Consider the following 16,686-nt stretch of genomic DNA (forward strand, 5'->3'; position numbering starts at 1 on the left):
TTTCATGGTGGTGACTGTCCTCTAGTGGTCACCATTAGTAACTACAGTAGGTGTGGCATACTGATGGTTAACACGCGCTGAAAATATTACTTAGAAAAAAACGACTATAGTTTAACCAGTGCACTAAACTAACTCTGTTTGAAGTAGTTCAAACCACATGAAGCGCTAATAGCTACAGTGGACTCGGTTGTACTTGAACTTCAGTCGTTCGGCTGAGGTAGACTGGTGGGCGGGGCGATCTCCTGTATCAGGTCAGCCTCTGTTTATTTCCTGGTTAGTTAAACTGGCTTTTGTCATGTTTACGTGGATACTTGTACTTTGGTAAGTGTTTGTTCGTGGTTTATTCTTTGCTTTTGTTTGCAAAGTTGCTCGTTTGTTTGTAAGAGCGGATTTGTAGAGTGTTTATTTTATGTGATTATCAGAGCCCAGCGTGCGGACTGGTTAAGTATGATGGAGAGATCTGTGAAAGCAAGCGCGCTGATAGAAGTGTAGCTTTAACAAGGGAACCTTTTAAAATCGTATCTTGAGGCCAAACCATTAAACTTGTAAAGCGGTTTCTATCAGAAAGTGAATCTGTGACAAGGAAATTTGGATAATGACTCAAAATAACGTCCCGGAATGAACAAATGCCTGGTCCGAGTAAATATCTGCTCGGTGAAAAAAAAACCAAACCCTGTCAGCTGTTTGGATGCTGTGTGTTTTTATTCAGGGCATAAAGATACAGTGGTGTCAAACATGCGGCCTGGGGGCCAGAAACAGCCCACTGGACGACTTTGCACATTTCAAAGTTTAAGACAGTTTAACACAGGCAGGGAAACTGTGTTGAAGGTATCTTGGCAGTTTGTTTGATCTGTTTTGTAAATGTAAAAATATTCTTGAACGTGTTTATATTAAAACACAAAAAGATGGGTTATTGTGAAATTATTTTACTCTTTCAGCCCATGTGAGATCAAATTGGGTTCATTACTAAATCAAGTTTGACATGCCTGCGTTACATGTTCTGTAAACAGTAATTAGGCCAATATTAAAGTTTACAGTGTTACAGTTATTGCCCTGAAAAAGTCCTGGATTGTAAAACAGAGAAAGAAATGTGAAACAGCACATTTAGCCATGATACCATTATTTGTCCAAGTAGACTGACTATAGACCGTGTGACTGTTAGCATTCGCATCTTCGTACTTATTAAAATCTATAAATAATTATCTGTAACTTACTGAAGATTTATCAGGACATTTTAGCTGCAGTGCTGAACAAGTTTATCAAACCATCCCCAGTGTAAGGTTTATGCCACAGCTGTCCTTAAATTAACAGTAATAGTTATCACCAAAATAACAGTTTATGTTTCTGTAACAATTAATCAACCAGTATGCAAAACCTCTGCAATCCAAATTATATTTTTAATGCTAGAATATAATTATCCATGTTAACCATATCCAAATGTTCTCTTTTACAGAAAAGCAGAAAAAAATGTAAAGCACAATAGAATTTTATTACAGTTATTTACTTTCATTCCTGAACAGAAAACACAGAAAAAAATTGTTTTAGTGGTTAAATTGACGGATTAATTTCTGATCTCTGACACAAGTCCAGTGTAAATTTGGGTATAAAAATGTGGATTCAGTTTGTAATTTGCCCGACAAACAGCAATTTCATTATACCATCATTTAGTTTTAAACAGGTTTTTTGACAGATTTCTCAAGTCTTTGTGTTTTCTTGTTTTGTTTTTTTTTAATGTCAGGTAGTCTAATAAACTTGTTAAGCACACAGATCAAAGTCTTAAACATACCTAAGAATATTTTACAGGAAGTGTTTGATTGTTATTTTTGCTACATTATCTGATTTAAGTCCAGTTACATGTTTGCTGTAGTTTAAAACCTTGTTAAACTTGTTAAACCTGCTGTACACAAACATTTAACTATCTGTTTTAACCATGCCTGTATACACAGCTGTTAACTCTCTATTTGACTCACAGTTAGACTTAAAAGCCACACAGTGTCAACAGAATTGTTGCTGAACAGTTTATTCAGCTGTAAATCTGCTTCAACCTGGCCAACAGATGGGCAAAGTTGAACCACAGTTGAAACTATTTTATTGAGTTTCATCTCACCGTAAAAACTGCATAGATCACAAGGAAGCAGAGGGTTTGGTGCTGGCAGCTCCACACAGCACAAAAAGGAGGACTTCTCACCATCTGCAGACTCTTCTTATTTGAACCCTGATTCACTGTTTTGTTGCCAAAGTAAATACAATGGCGTCGACCCATGTAAGACACAAAGCTCCTGCAGGTGAAGCATGGACATTGAGTACTCAAAAAACATTAAGAAAATGAGAGAACACAATCACATTAACAACTAATGGGTGCATGTGAATCTTACTGAAGTCATACGAGAGTTGCTAACAGGTGGGATAAAAACCTAACTGTGACATACGTGTAATTATCTGACAGCTGAAAAACCTAAACCTTGTAAAATAATGGAGAAAAAACAACATTAAACACGTATGAAACTAGTTGTGATGTTCACAGATGGCCCACATGATGTTTTGATAGTCTCACCTGTCTTAAAGAAACTTATTGATAGTTATTTCTGCCTGGATGTACGTTAGATTACTCTGATAACAGATTAAGATCATCGTTTATATCAGTATCAGTATAGCGCTCAGGCAGAACGCTGTCCACCTATTATCTGTTTTTCTTTTTATCTGTCTCCTACTATTAGCTGCTGTCCCTGGTTCTCAGTTCATCTCCAACAAATCTGATGTTCATCCACTCATGAAGTTTTGTTTGTGTGAAGGAGTGGGCTCTGCTATGGATCAGTGTGAGGACAGAGAGGAGGGAGTCCCTCCCTCTAAAACCACTCTGTGTGGGGAACATGAGAGCCAGACCAAAGCTCAGAGGTAAGATGCCCATCTTTAACTGTCCATGACTCTTCTCCGTGTCACAGCTCAGCACTCACATCACAGCTCCATCATTATTCACAGGAACCAACCTGAACCCAGCTGTGTGTCCTTAAAGAGCAACGATTCAAAAGAACTTGCGACTGATTTCAAACAAAAAAGTTCCTCTAGTAAAACGTAAGTTGTTATCAATATTATCTGATTTAAAGAATTGACTTCAAATCCACATATGAAGTTTTTTCATGCAAGGATATTTATTTTTAGGATCCATCAGACGCTGAATTCTCCGAGACCTGAACCCAGCTGTGTGTCCTCAAAAAGTGAACGGCCAAATAATTTAAACACCAGTTTTAGACATACTGCCAAAAAGTAAGTTACCATAATATGAAAATGAATATTTTACATAAAAGTATATGATTGTATAGGCTTCATAGAACAGCATTGATCACACAGTCGACTCCTCTGAAGCTGAATCCAGCTCTGTGTCTGTGAATTGCAGCCAGTTCAAGAAGCCACTGTGACATTTTACACAGAAACTTTCTTCACAGGCAGTGAGTTAACCCCTCTGTGATGGCGAACCTCCTGTGTGTACAGAGTTTGTGAAAGATGTTCTGAATAACTCTCTCACAAGTACTTTCAACACTAAAACTACAAATAGATTTGTAAAATTTGACAAATAGATAGTGTTATATGTGCCACTGTTTATATCTTCCAGGAGAGTATATGCGCTTTAATGAATGCACAAAGCTTTCTGTTATCTTATTTTACAAGATCCACAAGAGACTGGAGCATTAAACTTAGAACTGCTAAAGCTGTAGCTCCAGTTTGGGCTAGTTTTCACTAGTATTTTGGTCCTACATTGGGCCACTATTTGCTGTTTTAGTTGCACATTGATGCATTTTTTTTTTTTTTGAAGTGTTCAAATCTAACCCACAATAAAAGAAAGACAAAAATTTAAGCAAGATCTGGTCTAAAGTGAATAAAAGTCAGGAACAATGATTTACAGTTTTTTGCATGTGCTTTTGGATCCTTGAGTATTTTACTTGTACACCAATTATTATGACATAAACGTAAAAGACCTGATGACTTTCAAACAAGTGACTGGAATTAATTCATACTTTCAAAATAAACAGAAAACTTACAAGTGTCAGAAAACGTTTGCATTTTCTCTGAGAGATAATGGTTATTTTTTCGCTACACTGATGTCATTACTTCAATAAGATTATTTTGTTTCCATTAAACACTAATTAGTTTCCTCAAAATAACGCATCATTTTGTTGACATCACAATATGAAAGTAAAAATAACAAATTATGTCCTATCTTCACAATTAGAAGTCACATTATTCACTAAAAGTTCTTTTGTTGCTGCTGTGAAGGCGAAATGCAAAATCCTTCAAAGTAAAGGGTTGTCTATTTTTTTTTGTATTGTGTGGCAACTGGCAACCTGTAGAATATTCAAACAGTGCATTTAAACAGAAGGTCAGACATAATTGAAGCTAAAGGAAGACAGTAAAGCTGTGTTGATGATTTTTGCTTTTTTTGAGCAGCCAAAGTTTGGTCAGATTTTTGTTCAAATGTTTAGTTCAAGTTTATATCAAATATTAACTAATAGTTTATGTTTTTACAGGATGCATCAGGAGAGCTCAGAGGTTCCTAGTGGTCAGTCTGAACAGCAGGATCAAAAACACCTGGACTCCATATTTAGGGTCTGTACATGAACAGAAACGTCCTTCGAATCAAACAGGACTGTGTACTAATATAACATCAAGCAGCACATGTCTGTGAAGGTTCTCGGTCATCCAGTCATCATAGTCTAAAGAGCTTGGAAGGAAAGCATCTGGACTTCCTTAAATTTCTTGAAGATGAATAAGCCAAAAGGGCTTAGGGACACTCCCAACGGGGCTTAAAAATCTGGGACTCTCTCTTGCTCTTAGAACCGAAGAAGCTTCTCGGATGAGAGTTGAAACGTCTGCAAGAAACTTCAAGAAGTCCAGATTGTGTCCTTCCAAGCTCCTTATACATCAAGTAGCGCTGTTTCATCAGATTAAATCAAATTCTTGTTGACGTAATTCAGTTCAACAAAATTCTCTGGCATTGTTAATATGAAATCATAAAGAGGACAAACCTAAAACTCTACAGTAACACCTGTTCTCAGTGTTGTATTGTATTTGACTGACTGACTAGCTTATGTAAAGCTGTGTAGTCATTATTTCTATACATCCAGTATAGATGAAGTGACAAGCTTTGTAATAAAGTTCCTTTGTAGTAATTTGTAGGCCTGTAGGTTGAAATTCTGTACAAGACCAGATACGATGTTTCTGGTAATTATACGATTCATGTTAAAAATATATATAGTATTCTGTTCTAGTTGCTGGAAGAAAACATCATCACTTTTGTGAAGAATGAACTGAAGAAGATCCAGAAAGTTCTGAGTCCAGATCATCCAGAATGTTTAGCGAGTCAGTGGAAGGATAAGGAGATGTTGGAGGGTGAAAACCAGAAGAGGAGCAGCAGAGAAGCTCTTCTGAAGATGGTAGATGACTTCCTGAGGTGGATGAAGCAGCAGGAGGAGTTGGCTGACTCTCTACAAAGAAGTAAGAACATTTCTATAAAGATCAAGTGTAGTGTCCAGATCAGGCATGTTTTTTTCCAACTAGGTTCATAAAAAAACAACACCTGGCTGCTATCACATTATGTCCCACTCCCACCACTCATTCCACGTCTGGTTATAAAGTTCTGACTGTGTTCTGGTGTATGTTTGTGATTTCCTCAAATCCACTGTAAATCTCAGCTTTTGTGACCTCACTTCATCAATGAAGAGTGAGAGGTGTTACCAGGAAGAAAACAGTTTTTAAGAGTCTGGCTCAGGCAGTATTTACAGTCCTGAGCAGCACCGTCATTGCAACCCTACAACCGCTTGTGGCAGGGTTTGGGAAAACACGGGTGCCAAATGGTCTAATCTTCACCTGAAATTTCACTGGCAAACCATATTTTTCCTCTAATCTTTGTTTTGGATCATAAAATTATTTTACCCATATCCTTTTAAAGAGACCAAATAATGTTTTAACATGGTCTTGCCAAATATGCATAATTTAAGATTTAAATTTCAGAAATAAAATTATTTCCCAAATATCAAAAATCACCTTGGTTGAAATTATGAACCTGGATACTAATAGCAAACTTCAATCTTTCCAGAGAAGAGAGGCCAGAAAGCTGAAGGCTCTGCCTTCCATTCTACCTTTAAATACTCTAGGAACCACAAGTAAGCCCATCAAATTTTCTAGATTTAACTGGGAGTCAATGAAGAAAAGCCAATATGAGAGAAATATGCTCTCTTTCTCTCTAGCCCCTGTCAGTGCAGCATTGTGGATCAGAATGTTCTCCAAACATAAGAACCAAAGAGCCCTAATTTTGTCTTATCTGACCTTAGGATGTGGTTTCAGTATGGATAGTCTTTTTCCAGGTTGTGCTTAACATACTGCAGTCTGGCTTGAAGATGTCCAATTCTGCAGAAGTGCAGGTTTTCTTGGTCTGCCACTAATTATTTGGGTTTCACCAATGACTGTATAGGCGTTGGCTGAATAGCAATAGTGCTGGTCAAAACTAACAGGAGTTCAAATTAGGTTCTTCCTTCTTTACTGTCATTCGTTAACACTACAGCACAGTAATGCAACCACAGGCTTACAGATGGGGCGTACAAGGACTCGTAGGTGCGGGAGTGGATGTCTGTGGTCTATAAACAAAACATATACAAAAGTGCTGAGTATAATAAACAATCAAATCATGAATTGTGCATCATTCACTGTCTTCCAGTATAACCAGATAAACCAATAAACATTGCACTTCTACATAAGCTGATTCCCTAAATGACATAAAAGGCCCAAGACTGTCCTTTCCAGACAGGTCATGTCATTTGTCTTTTCAGTAGTGATGTGCGATATCACTGATCTTCTTTCCAATCCGATACCAAGTAAAATTCAGGGTGGTATCGACGATACTGATCCGATACCGATACTCTGTACAAAAACTTATTTTATTTATTGTATATTTTATTGTATCTCAAATTATAGCGTCATAATGATTACAGGACATCAGATTACTTGTTCTTATCACTTAATATTGCAGGGTTCATCACATAGAAATAAAAAAACCTGAAGTTGTGCGCTATTTGAACACCTTGCCTGCCTGCAGCACTAAAGGACTCCGTGAGAGGCGTCTGTCTCGCCCTAGCAGCACCTGTCCCTCTCTTCCTCTTCAGTTCGCCTCAACATACGCTCGTCATATTCTGTGATATGATTTACTCTGAGGTGTTTGACAAGGTTAGTGGTGTTGCCACAACACCTCACTTTCTTGCCACATGTATTGCAAACCACGTCTCGGCTGTTTGTGGATGTAAAATACGTCCGCACATGACTCCGTTTACGCTCAGCCATTGTTGTGAGTGCGCACGCCAGGGGGTGGACACATTTATACAGCCGTATTTCGCACATGACTATGAAAGGCGTAAGAGGAAGTAGTTCCTTCCAATGTAGACAATCCGAATGATATAGCTTCTTTCCACTGTGTTCCTGTTAATGATAAACTACAAATTTACCCTAAATTACTAAAATATCGATATTTTAATGTGAGAATCGATTCTAGAATATAAATGACTGGTATCGGAGGAATCGATATTTCAGTATCAATCCGCACATCACTACTTTGAAATCTTTCATTCTTACTATTAGATACTATTATTAAATACTATTAGAACTTTGTATATCGATATCTTGGAGAGTGTCAACAATTCTTTTAATCAAGTCTAAGCTGTTTCTTTTGTCCTTGGTATGCTTCCTCAAGCGACATCTCGAAGCCTTGCTGTGGTTCTTACATTGCGTGCAAATTAGAAGAGGATCCTCAATTTTAACTGGATTTTCTAAGCTGCGAGACTTACAATGTTAATGCTCAAAAATCGTTTTTCAGGGGGTTAATAATATTGAGCCTAGTAGTTTTTGGGTTTTTTTCTGAAATCAGTCTGAAATTGTGTACAAACATAAATCATTCCTACTTTCTAACAAGAAGTAGTATGTTGAGAAATGTTATTTTGAAAATCCCACTTAACCCTTTTACGCATAGTGGTCATTATAGTGGACAACTATTCAAAGGCTGTTTTTTTTGTATGTGTGTTAGTGTTAATGGTATAGTTGCACATAAACCACTACATTGGACACTTATGTGTCAGTCCATACCCTGCCACTCACTGGTCAGCCAGTGGGTGGCAGTCAAGACATCACAGAGCCTATACATATATTTGTTACATTTGTTATATTGTTATAAAATATATTTAAAATATATAAAAACATATTTTTGTTATGTTATAGTTTTTATACAGTGTATATTATTTATTCGTTTGTGAAAGTCATAAGTCAAAACGCATGTTGTCCACCTAAGGGGACATGTAAAAAACTGAAAAGTTCAAAAATATTTTTTTCATGCCTAAAGATGAATAAAAATACTTTAAAAAAATCCTGATTGAGGTTGTCATATTTCATGCATGAAATGGTCAAAAAAGCAATTGGGGAAGTTAGGGGAATTTTTTGATAAAGACTTTGATAGGTGGGGAATAATTTTGCCTTCATCTGTATGTGAGTCGTCCTGTTAGAGAATTCAGGATGTTCCAGCTTTCCTCTTCTTTTAGTATTTTCTGAAGAAAGGCATTGTTTGGATGTTAACAAAACATCTTTGGTCTGAGCATCACTTACATAAAATGGTGCATAGCTCTTAATGACATTCATGGAGCTATATTTTTTTGTGATCTTGGAAGCCATACTGATGAATCTTCTCTCATGAGCTTCTCATTCTACAGATGCTCTCTGTGCCAAGTGTTGCAGCCTGGTGCTATGCCTTAAGTTCGTTCAGCACCTTCCTCCTCAGGTGAAGTACCCAGAATCATCTCACCTGATGTTTGCCTTTTCTGCTCACACTTTGCCCATCTGGTCCTACAGATTCCCACTAAGTAGTTACACTACTGCACTTCTGTGGCAGTTTGAGCTGATTTCCCGATCTTCACAACACTTTCTTTTCATGAACTTATAATGCATATCCTAGGTGGTTGAAGACTGGTTGGCCTGTGTTTTAGGGAGATCCTGGCATTCAACATATAAGAATAGGTGTTTTTTTGGGGGGAAGAACAATTGTCTTTTTCTTCTTCACTGTGTCAGTGGATGTAGTGTTTTGGTTTTGGGCTGCTAGTCCATTGCCTAGCCTCTCTTATCTAGGGTTGGGATGTGAAATGTCAGAGTTACATCTTCTACATTAATATCAAATGTTCAAATTTATGGGATTTGTTCTTTGTTCAATCAGGAACTCCAGCTACATGCCAACAACATCTCAAATGTACAATGAAGAAGAAGTTCCAGTGCATGTTTGAGGGGATCGCTAAAGCAGGAAACACAACTCTTCTGAATCAGATCTACACAGAGCTCTACATCACAGAGGGAGGGACTGCAGACGTCAATGATCAGCATGAGGTCCGACAAATTGAAACAGCATCCCGGAAACTAGACAAACCAGAAAGAACAATCAGGCAAGAAGAAATTTTTAAAGCCTCACCCGAAAGAAATGAACCAATCAAAACAGTGCTGACAAAAGGAGTGGCTGGCATTGGGAAAACAATTTTAACACAGAAGTTCACTCTGGATTGGGCTGAAGACAAAACCAACCAAGACATCCATTTCATATTTCCACTCACCTTCAGAGAGCTGAATGTCATGAAGGAGGAAAAGTTCAGCTTGGTGGAACTTATTCATCGCTTCTTTACTGAAACTAAAGATGCAGGAATCTGCAGCTTTGAAGAGTTCAAGGTTCTGTTTATCTTTGATGGTCTGGATGAGTGTCGACTTCCTCTGGACTTTCAGAAAACTGAGGTCTTGACTGATATCACAAAGTCCACCTCAGTCGAAGTGCTGCTGACAAACCTCATCAAGAGAAAACTACTTCCATCTACTCGCCTCTGGATAACCACACGACCTGCAGCAGCCAATCAGATCCCTCATCAGTATGTTGATATGGTGACAGAGGTCAGAGGGTTCACTGAACAACAGAAAGAGCAGTACTTCAAGAAGAGATTTCAAGATAAGAAGCTAGCTATCAAAATAATCTCCCACATCAAGACATCACGGAGCCTCTACATCATGTGCCACATCCCAATCTTTTGCTGGATCACTGCTACAGTTCTGGAGGATGTGCTGAAAACTAGAGAGGGAGGACAGCTGCCCAAGAACCTGACTGAGATGTACATATATTTCCTGGTGGTTCAGGCCAAAGTGAAAAAAGTCAAGTACGACGGAGGAGCTGAAACAGATCCACACTGGAGTCCAGAGAGCAGGAAGATGATTGAGTCTCTGGGAAAACTGGCTTTTAATCAGCTGCAGAAAGGAAACCTGATCTTCTATGAATCAGACCTGACAGAGTGTGGTATTGATATCAGAGTAGCCTCAGTGTACTCAGGAGTGTTCACACAGATCTTTAAAGAGGAGAGAGGACTGTACCAGGACAAAGTGTTCTGCTTTGTCCATCTGAGTGTTCAGGAGTTTTTGGCTGCTCTTCATGTTCATCTGACTTTCTTCTGCTCTGAACTCAATCTTCTGGAAAAACAAACACCCTCCAAAAAGTATGAATCAAGAGAATTTGCAGAGACACATTTATATCAGAGTGCTGTGGACAGCGCTTTACAGAGTCCAAATGGACATCTGGACTTGTTCCTCCGCTTCCTCCTGGGTCTTTCATGGGAAACCAACCAAGCTCTGCTACAAGGACTGCTGACGAAGACAAGAAGTAGCTCAGTGACAATTCAGAAAACAGTCGAGTACATCAAGAATAATATCAGTGACAATTTGTCTCCAGAGAAAAGCATCAACCTGTTCCACTGTTTGAACGAACTGAATGATCATTCTCTAGTGGAGGAGATCCAACAGTCCCTGAATTCAGGAAGTCTCTCTAGGGATGAACTGTCTCCAGCTCAGTGGTCAGCTCTGGTCTTCATCTTACTGTCATCAGAAAAAGATTTGAATGTGTTTGATCTGAAGAAGTACTCCCCCTCTGAGGAGGGTCTTCTCAGGCTACTTCCAGTGGTCAAGTCCTCCAAGAAAGCTTTGTAAGTACACAAATTTTAGTTGCTGGATTTTCTACAAACAGCAGGAGAACAAGTTAGTAGAATTAGTTAACGTGTGTCAGTAAGTGGATCGTTTTACTGATCATTTGTCCTCTTTTTCTTAAAGAATGAGTGGCTGTAACCTCTCAGAGAAAAGCTGTGAAGGTTTGTCCTCAATTCTCAGCTCCCAATCCTCACATCTGAGAGAGTTGGACCTGAGTAACAATAACCTGAATGTTTGGGGAGTGAAAAAGCTTTCTGCTGGGCTGGAGAGTCCACATTGTAAACTGGAAACTCTCAGGTGAGATGTTTATTATTTGAGCTACGATACCTAGAAGCAGCCTGATGACAACAACAAAGAAACATTTTCTCTCTTGCTATGCTTGCTAATTAGTCAAAAAAAAGTGCATTCAAGACCTCATTCTCCTGTAGGGTAAAGCAATTTGAGTCATGGAGTCACATGAATCATGTGCTTTATTCAGTCTTAAGCAACTGTTAGTAATGTCTTGAATTTTCAGGCTCTTTAGTTTTAGAATTCTATTAGTATTTTATTAACACATTTTCAATGAAAGGAAAAGCTAATTGTCACAATTTAAATTAAGAGTTATCATCATTTTAGCCATAAGTATGCTGTTCTCTAATACCATTAAATTGTACACTGGCATTCCCACATGAACTGACATGTATCTCATTTTGCATGTCTGCAGTCTGTCAGGCTGTCTGATCACAGAGGAAGGTTGTGCTTCTCTGGCCTTAGCTATTCATTCCAACCCATCATCCCATCTGCGACAGCTCGACCTGAGCTACAATCATACAGGAGACGGGGGAAGCTGCTGCTATGCGGACTTGAGGATCCACTCAGGAGACTGGAGACTCTCAGGTATCTGGGTGATCTTGTTACTAACATTATAAACACATCACTTTATAATATAAAATGATAGGATGATCTGAATTTGTCTAAACGTATCACTTTAGCTTGGAACCGGTTGGTGTCGAGTGGTTGATACCAGGTCTGAGGAAGTGTAAGTATGTTTTTGTTTTGTAAAATCACGAATGAGTTTTTCCCTCAAAGTAGTGACAATTTTCATTGATATCCAGATGCGATGCAGCTCAGCAGTGAGTAGAATTGAAATTAGTTTGTATTTAAACCAGAGCATGTGATATGATTAAGAAATTTCAATCAGTCAGGTGGTTTTTAATCATAAGATAAACAGTATAAATAAATAGTTTTTATTGGGTGGTGGTTCTTTATTCTTGGTATCTGGATTGGTGGACTACCGATCCAGATACGCCAACAATGTGTTACTGGCTGTCAGGTTGTCGGCTGAAATTCAGTTGGCACCAGAATATGTGAATACTGGAACACCACAGTAGGTTCTACATTACAGACAGCATTAGGTTCACTAGAGGGAAGATATGACTACTGTTGCAAGATCAAGGTTATAAATTTGCACTCATATCCACTCTGCACAGATACATCCTCTCTTCCAACAGCTAGTTTAATGTTTAGTTTCATGTTGTGATTTTTAGTTCGTTTTGTGATGTTTATTTCTGTGAAGAGTTTTCCCAGCAATAAAGCTGTGCTTTAAGTTAACTTTCCTTTTCTGAGTCCTGTATTTGGGTACACATCCTGCCAGCCACACAGCACTCATCATGACATCATGGAGCTTTATTTTGAGTTAGCTGTAATTTCATTTCTTTTATTAAAGCACTGGACCAGATCACACTGCAATAGTTAGGCTGTGCCAGAACTTTCTTCTTGGCTCTTGACGGAGGTGGTCGCACTTTTCTCCCTCTGCCTCTCCCTCTCCCTTATCTTCCCTTGGCTTCTCATGTCTTTGTATAGTCTCGCTTATTCTCTAACCCTAAGAGAGTCTCCCAGACTTGTTCTTTTAAAAACCTAAAGAAGAATTATGGATTTGATCAACTGGTCCCTTAACGAAATTGACAAACTCCTGGGCTTGGTAGAACCCAATTGTCCTGCAGAGATGTTTGCTGCCAGGTACTCGATGGTCTGTTGCGTCGTGTTTCTGGTGACACTCTTGATGGAGAACATCAAACAACATCTACCAATTCGGAACCATGATAACAGAGTTCTGGCTGATTGGAGCTGGCTCAGACCTGGCTTATCGAAGAACAAGAAGCGCCTACAGCAGTTCAAAATCCCACAAGGCTGGCTGACATGATAGACGATGGGCAGGGCTGTGAGTACTCAGACTGTGTTTATTGAACGCAATATGGATAACATCTTGGAGAAGAAAAATGGGAATTGAGAGATATGGTGACCAGTGATGGACATTAGACCTACTGTAAAATTGGAAGCAGTTTGTTCGCACTACCATCTTCATCTCATGCGGCTCCCCTGGCGCCAGCTGGATGCTCAAGGCAAAAGCTGACAGGAATAACAAAATTCTCCCTTAGATAACAAGACTGTGTTGTGACTCTTCCCCTTCCATGAAGGCAACCCGCGTCGACCGAAGACTGTTGACAGTTGCCTAACCGAGTGAAGGGACATTTTCTATTGGCTGAACACGGAACACACACACACACACAAACACACACACGCACACATACGCATGTACACTGACACAGACCTGCACTCACCACCCCCCCACCCCCTCCAAACGCCTTCGAAGCTTATGTCTTCTGTGTTGTGAGATGTGCTGATTTATGTGCTATGTGCTGAGGTGGGGTTTTTTTCTGTTCACAAGCTGTTCTCCCTGTTGCAGCTCAGTCTGGGGGAGTTCTTTTTTTTCTCCTCGTCCTTCCTTGTGTTGTGCATTTTCCATTGTTATACCTCTCTGACCTGTCTTCCCCATGTGATGTTTGTGTAATGTATGTATGGTCGGAAGGGTAAGATGGCGCTGACAAGGCTTGCAGCCTTAACCCACCCAATCAATCAACTAACGTCTTGTCACCACTGACAGACCTCCACTCATTTTACTTACATAATCAATATGTTTAGACCGTGTTCATTTACAATCCACCATTAAACCTCATAGTTTTGTGTCAAACAGATAAATGTTAAAAGACAGCTTAACTGCAGCTGCATTCTTTTTTATCAATCAGATTCCTGTCAACTCACAATCGACGCAAACACAGTAAACAGAAAACTCCAACTATGTGACAACAACAGGAAGGCAACCCATCTGAAAGAGGATCAGTCATATCCTGATCATCCAGACAGATTTGACCGTCCTCAGCTGTTGTGTAACAATGGTCTGACTGGTCGTTGTTACTGGGAGGTCGAGTGGAGAGGAAGGGTTGATATTGCCGTGAGTTATAAAGGAATCAGAAGGAAAGGAGACACAAACCACTCATGGCTTGGAAGGAATGATCAGTCCTGGTGCCTGGGCTGCTTTCATGATGGTTACTCTTTGTGCCACAACAACAGTGTAACATTCAGTCGTCTCCCCTCCTCATCCTCTGTCTCTAACAGAGTAGCAGTGTATTTGGATGAGGCTGCTGGCACTCTGTCCTTCTACAGAGTCTCTTCTGACAGCCTCAATCACATTCACACCTTCAACACCGCATTCACTGAACCTCTTTATCCTGGGTTTGGGCTTCAGAATGACACCTCACTGACTATATGTGACTTAAAAGAAGACACAGAGAAAAACTCTGAAATCATCTAAAACAAACATTAGCAATAAGCTGCAATAGTATTTTTTTTTTTTCAAAAGAGAACAACAGGCAAAGCTTTGTTACTTTAAAATCCTCCTGATACGGCTGCTCCTTTATCTTTAGGTGTGGGACCAAACAGAAATGGCAGTGTGTGAGGACTGTCCTGGTATCACTCTGTCCTTCTAGAGACTCATGGCCTGATATCCTCATCCACATTCAGGCCATGAGTATCACAATAGCTGAGCCTCATTAGTTTGGTTTTAGGTTTCAGAATGACACCTCAGTGTATTTAAAAGATTTTTGTTATGTGCCTGCTGTGTATTATGGAGGAGCTGTTAAAATAAGAAGACAACCAACTCTTTTATTGTTTACCAATAATGTTAGAGCTGTTTTATAGTGAAAGTCAGTTGTTGGTGTTTTTGAAAAATACATAAATACGTATGTTCATACATAAATTGTCAAAACATGAGCTTTGACAATTTATGCAGAAACCCACCAGATGAAGCTCTGAAACAATCGAGCTGCACTAGTCCTCCCAAACAAATTATCCCAGAAATGTTAGAATAACTATGTAGCCTAGTGCTTTTCAATGGCTGAATCATGGGTAACTGTGGCGTAACACCACAAAAAGGCTCATTTATGTCTTAAAGACTTTTATAGTATGTTGGAATAATTCATGTTAATCTCTGCATCAGAACTTCAAGTGCAATACTTTGATTTGAAAAGAAATAACTTGATGTTATTTAAGATTATGTAGGGTTTTTTGTTATGGATGATGTTATATAGTTTCATGTTTATTTTATTTATTGAGTTTATTGTTTGAGCTGGATTAATTCCACACTCTGCAACAAGCTTATGTGCCATGCTGTCTAACTACCACCGGAGGGTAGTGTTGGCCTCCATGGGAGTGGGGTGGGCTAGGAGAAATTCAGCTTTGTATTTATTGTATTTTTTTTTAAAGTCTTTTTTTTATGTCCTGTTAAATCCTAAACGACTTTTATATTACAATGATCAGATCTGAAAGAATATGAATGAATAAATAAATAAATAAATAAATAAATAATAAAATAAAAGGACTCAACTTCTTTATTACTCAGATGCAATGAGAAACACCTGTCACTGTAGGGTTGAAAAAAAAATAAAGTTTTAGTCTCATTTCAGGTTGGTTTGTGAAGTATGTGTGGCCGCAAGCTGAACACCACTGGAAGACTTTCACCTCAGTATCAGCAGGTAAATATTTGATGTGTGAGCTGTCCTAAGTCAGGCAGAAGCCAGATCAATACTAAGAGGTTGCTGCATGTCTCTTTACCTTCATGTTTTTATTTAACCACTCCTGCTTCTTCTTCCCAATATACTGTTTGCTATATGAGTTCATAACATGCTCATTGAGACAAGCTAAAGCATTAGATTCTGAACATGACCTCTGACCTCAGCAGCGGCCTTTATTTACACAAGTGACGTATGTCTGAAAGGCTTAGGAACAAAAGTTCGCTCAGTCAACACCGACCTCTGAGTCAAAAAAAAAGAACTGGTGCAAACCACAAATGTAATATAGCTGAGTTTAGTACCAACAGCAGACAGACAGAAATCATGTAATGACCAAATAACATTTTGAGGTGAACGTCAAAGGTGATTTGAGCATGACATTTTTTACACTTAGTATTTTAACTTTTCATAAATTATCTGGACAACTGTGATATATACGAATATATGCGAATACTGTGAAAAATCAAAATTGTCTGAATATGTTTTCTTGTTCATGTTTTAAAAATGTCTTTAAAATCCAAGCTGTAGTTTCACACAGAATATATTTCAACATGAATCCACACAGATTACAGCAAATGTTTGACAGCAGCACAAACTGCACCCTCTGATGGGACCATGGAATTACACATTCACTGTTACTGCAAACTGAACATCCAGCCATTTTCTGAACTGATTGACATATTGAGGTTCTGAGAAGGGTTGGAAACTGTCCCTGTTGGTGAGAGATGTGACCTTCAACTGATCTCCAGTCACCAATCATCAGACGTTG

General features: G+C 38.8%; 2 protein-coding genes across 4 annotated transcripts; both read left to right on the forward strand.

Moving 5' to 3' along the window:
- Positions 1-115: 115 nt before the first annotated feature.
- On the forward strand, positions 116-14,185 carry LOC146361534 (NLR family CARD domain-containing protein 3-like). Of its 3 annotated transcripts, none has more exons than XM_084920717.1 (11): positions 116-321; positions 2,718-2,895; positions 2,980-3,072; positions 3,160-3,264; positions 4,524-4,602; positions 5,265-5,490; positions 9,239-11,030; positions 11,155-11,328; positions 11,735-11,907; positions 12,003-12,049; positions 14,097-14,185. In XM_084920717.1, the coding sequence occupies exons 2-10, from the start codon at positions 2,771-2,773 to the stop codon at positions 12,029-12,031; spliced, it is 2,796 nt and encodes a 931-aa protein (XP_084776843.1). In that variant the 5' UTR covers positions 116-321; positions 2,718-2,770; the 3' UTR covers positions 12,032-12,049; positions 14,097-14,185. The 3 variants fall into 3 exon arrangements, with proteins under 3 accessions (XP_084776843.1, XP_084776846.1, XP_084776844.1); XM_084920720.1 differs by having other exon boundaries at positions 2,793-2,895; XM_084920718.1 differs by lacking the exon at positions 116-321 and having other exon boundaries at positions 336-2,895.
- Positions 12,941-15,738, forward strand: LOC146361535 (neoverrucotoxin subunit alpha-like). The gene is made up of 2 exons (XM_084922361.1): positions 12,941-13,039; positions 14,030-15,738. Exons 1-2 carry the CDS (start codon positions 12,941-12,943, stop codon positions 14,660-14,662), a joined length of 732 nt encoding a protein of 243 aa, XP_084778487.1. The 3' UTR covers positions 14,663-15,738.
- Positions 15,739-16,686: the final 948 nt, after the last annotated feature.

This window comes from Perissodus microlepis, chromosome 23, assembly GCF_051167445.1.
Source record: "Perissodus microlepis isolate ML-2025 ecotype Zambia chromosome 23, ASM5116744v1, whole genome shotgun sequence".
In the NCBI taxonomy this organism is placed as follows: domain Eukaryota; kingdom Metazoa; phylum Chordata; class Actinopteri; order Cichliformes; family Cichlidae; genus Perissodus; species Perissodus microlepis.

Excerpts from the sequence above, each read along its gene's own strand:
- LOC146361534 (XM_084920717.1), top strand. The coding sequence starts at position 2,771 with ATGAAGTTTTGTTTGTGTGAAGGAGTGGGCTCTGCTATGGATCAGTGT. Across the intron at positions 2,896-2,979 it reads AGCCAGACCAAAGCTCAGAG|GAACCAACCTGAACCCAGCT; the intron begins GTAAGATGCCCA and ends CATTATTCACAG. Across the intron at positions 3,073-3,159 it reads AAAAGTTCCTCTAGTAAAAC|GATCCATCAGACGCTGAATT; the intron begins GTAAGTTGTTAT and ends ATTTATTTTTAG.
- LOC146361535 (XM_084922361.1), top strand. The coding sequence starts at position 12,941 with ATGGATTTGATCAACTGGTCCCTTAACGAAATTGACAAACTCCTGGGC. Across the intron at positions 13,040-14,029 it reads TTGCTGCCAGGTACTCGATG|TTTTGTGTCAAACAGATAAA; the intron begins GTCTGTTGCGTC and ends TAAACCTCATAG.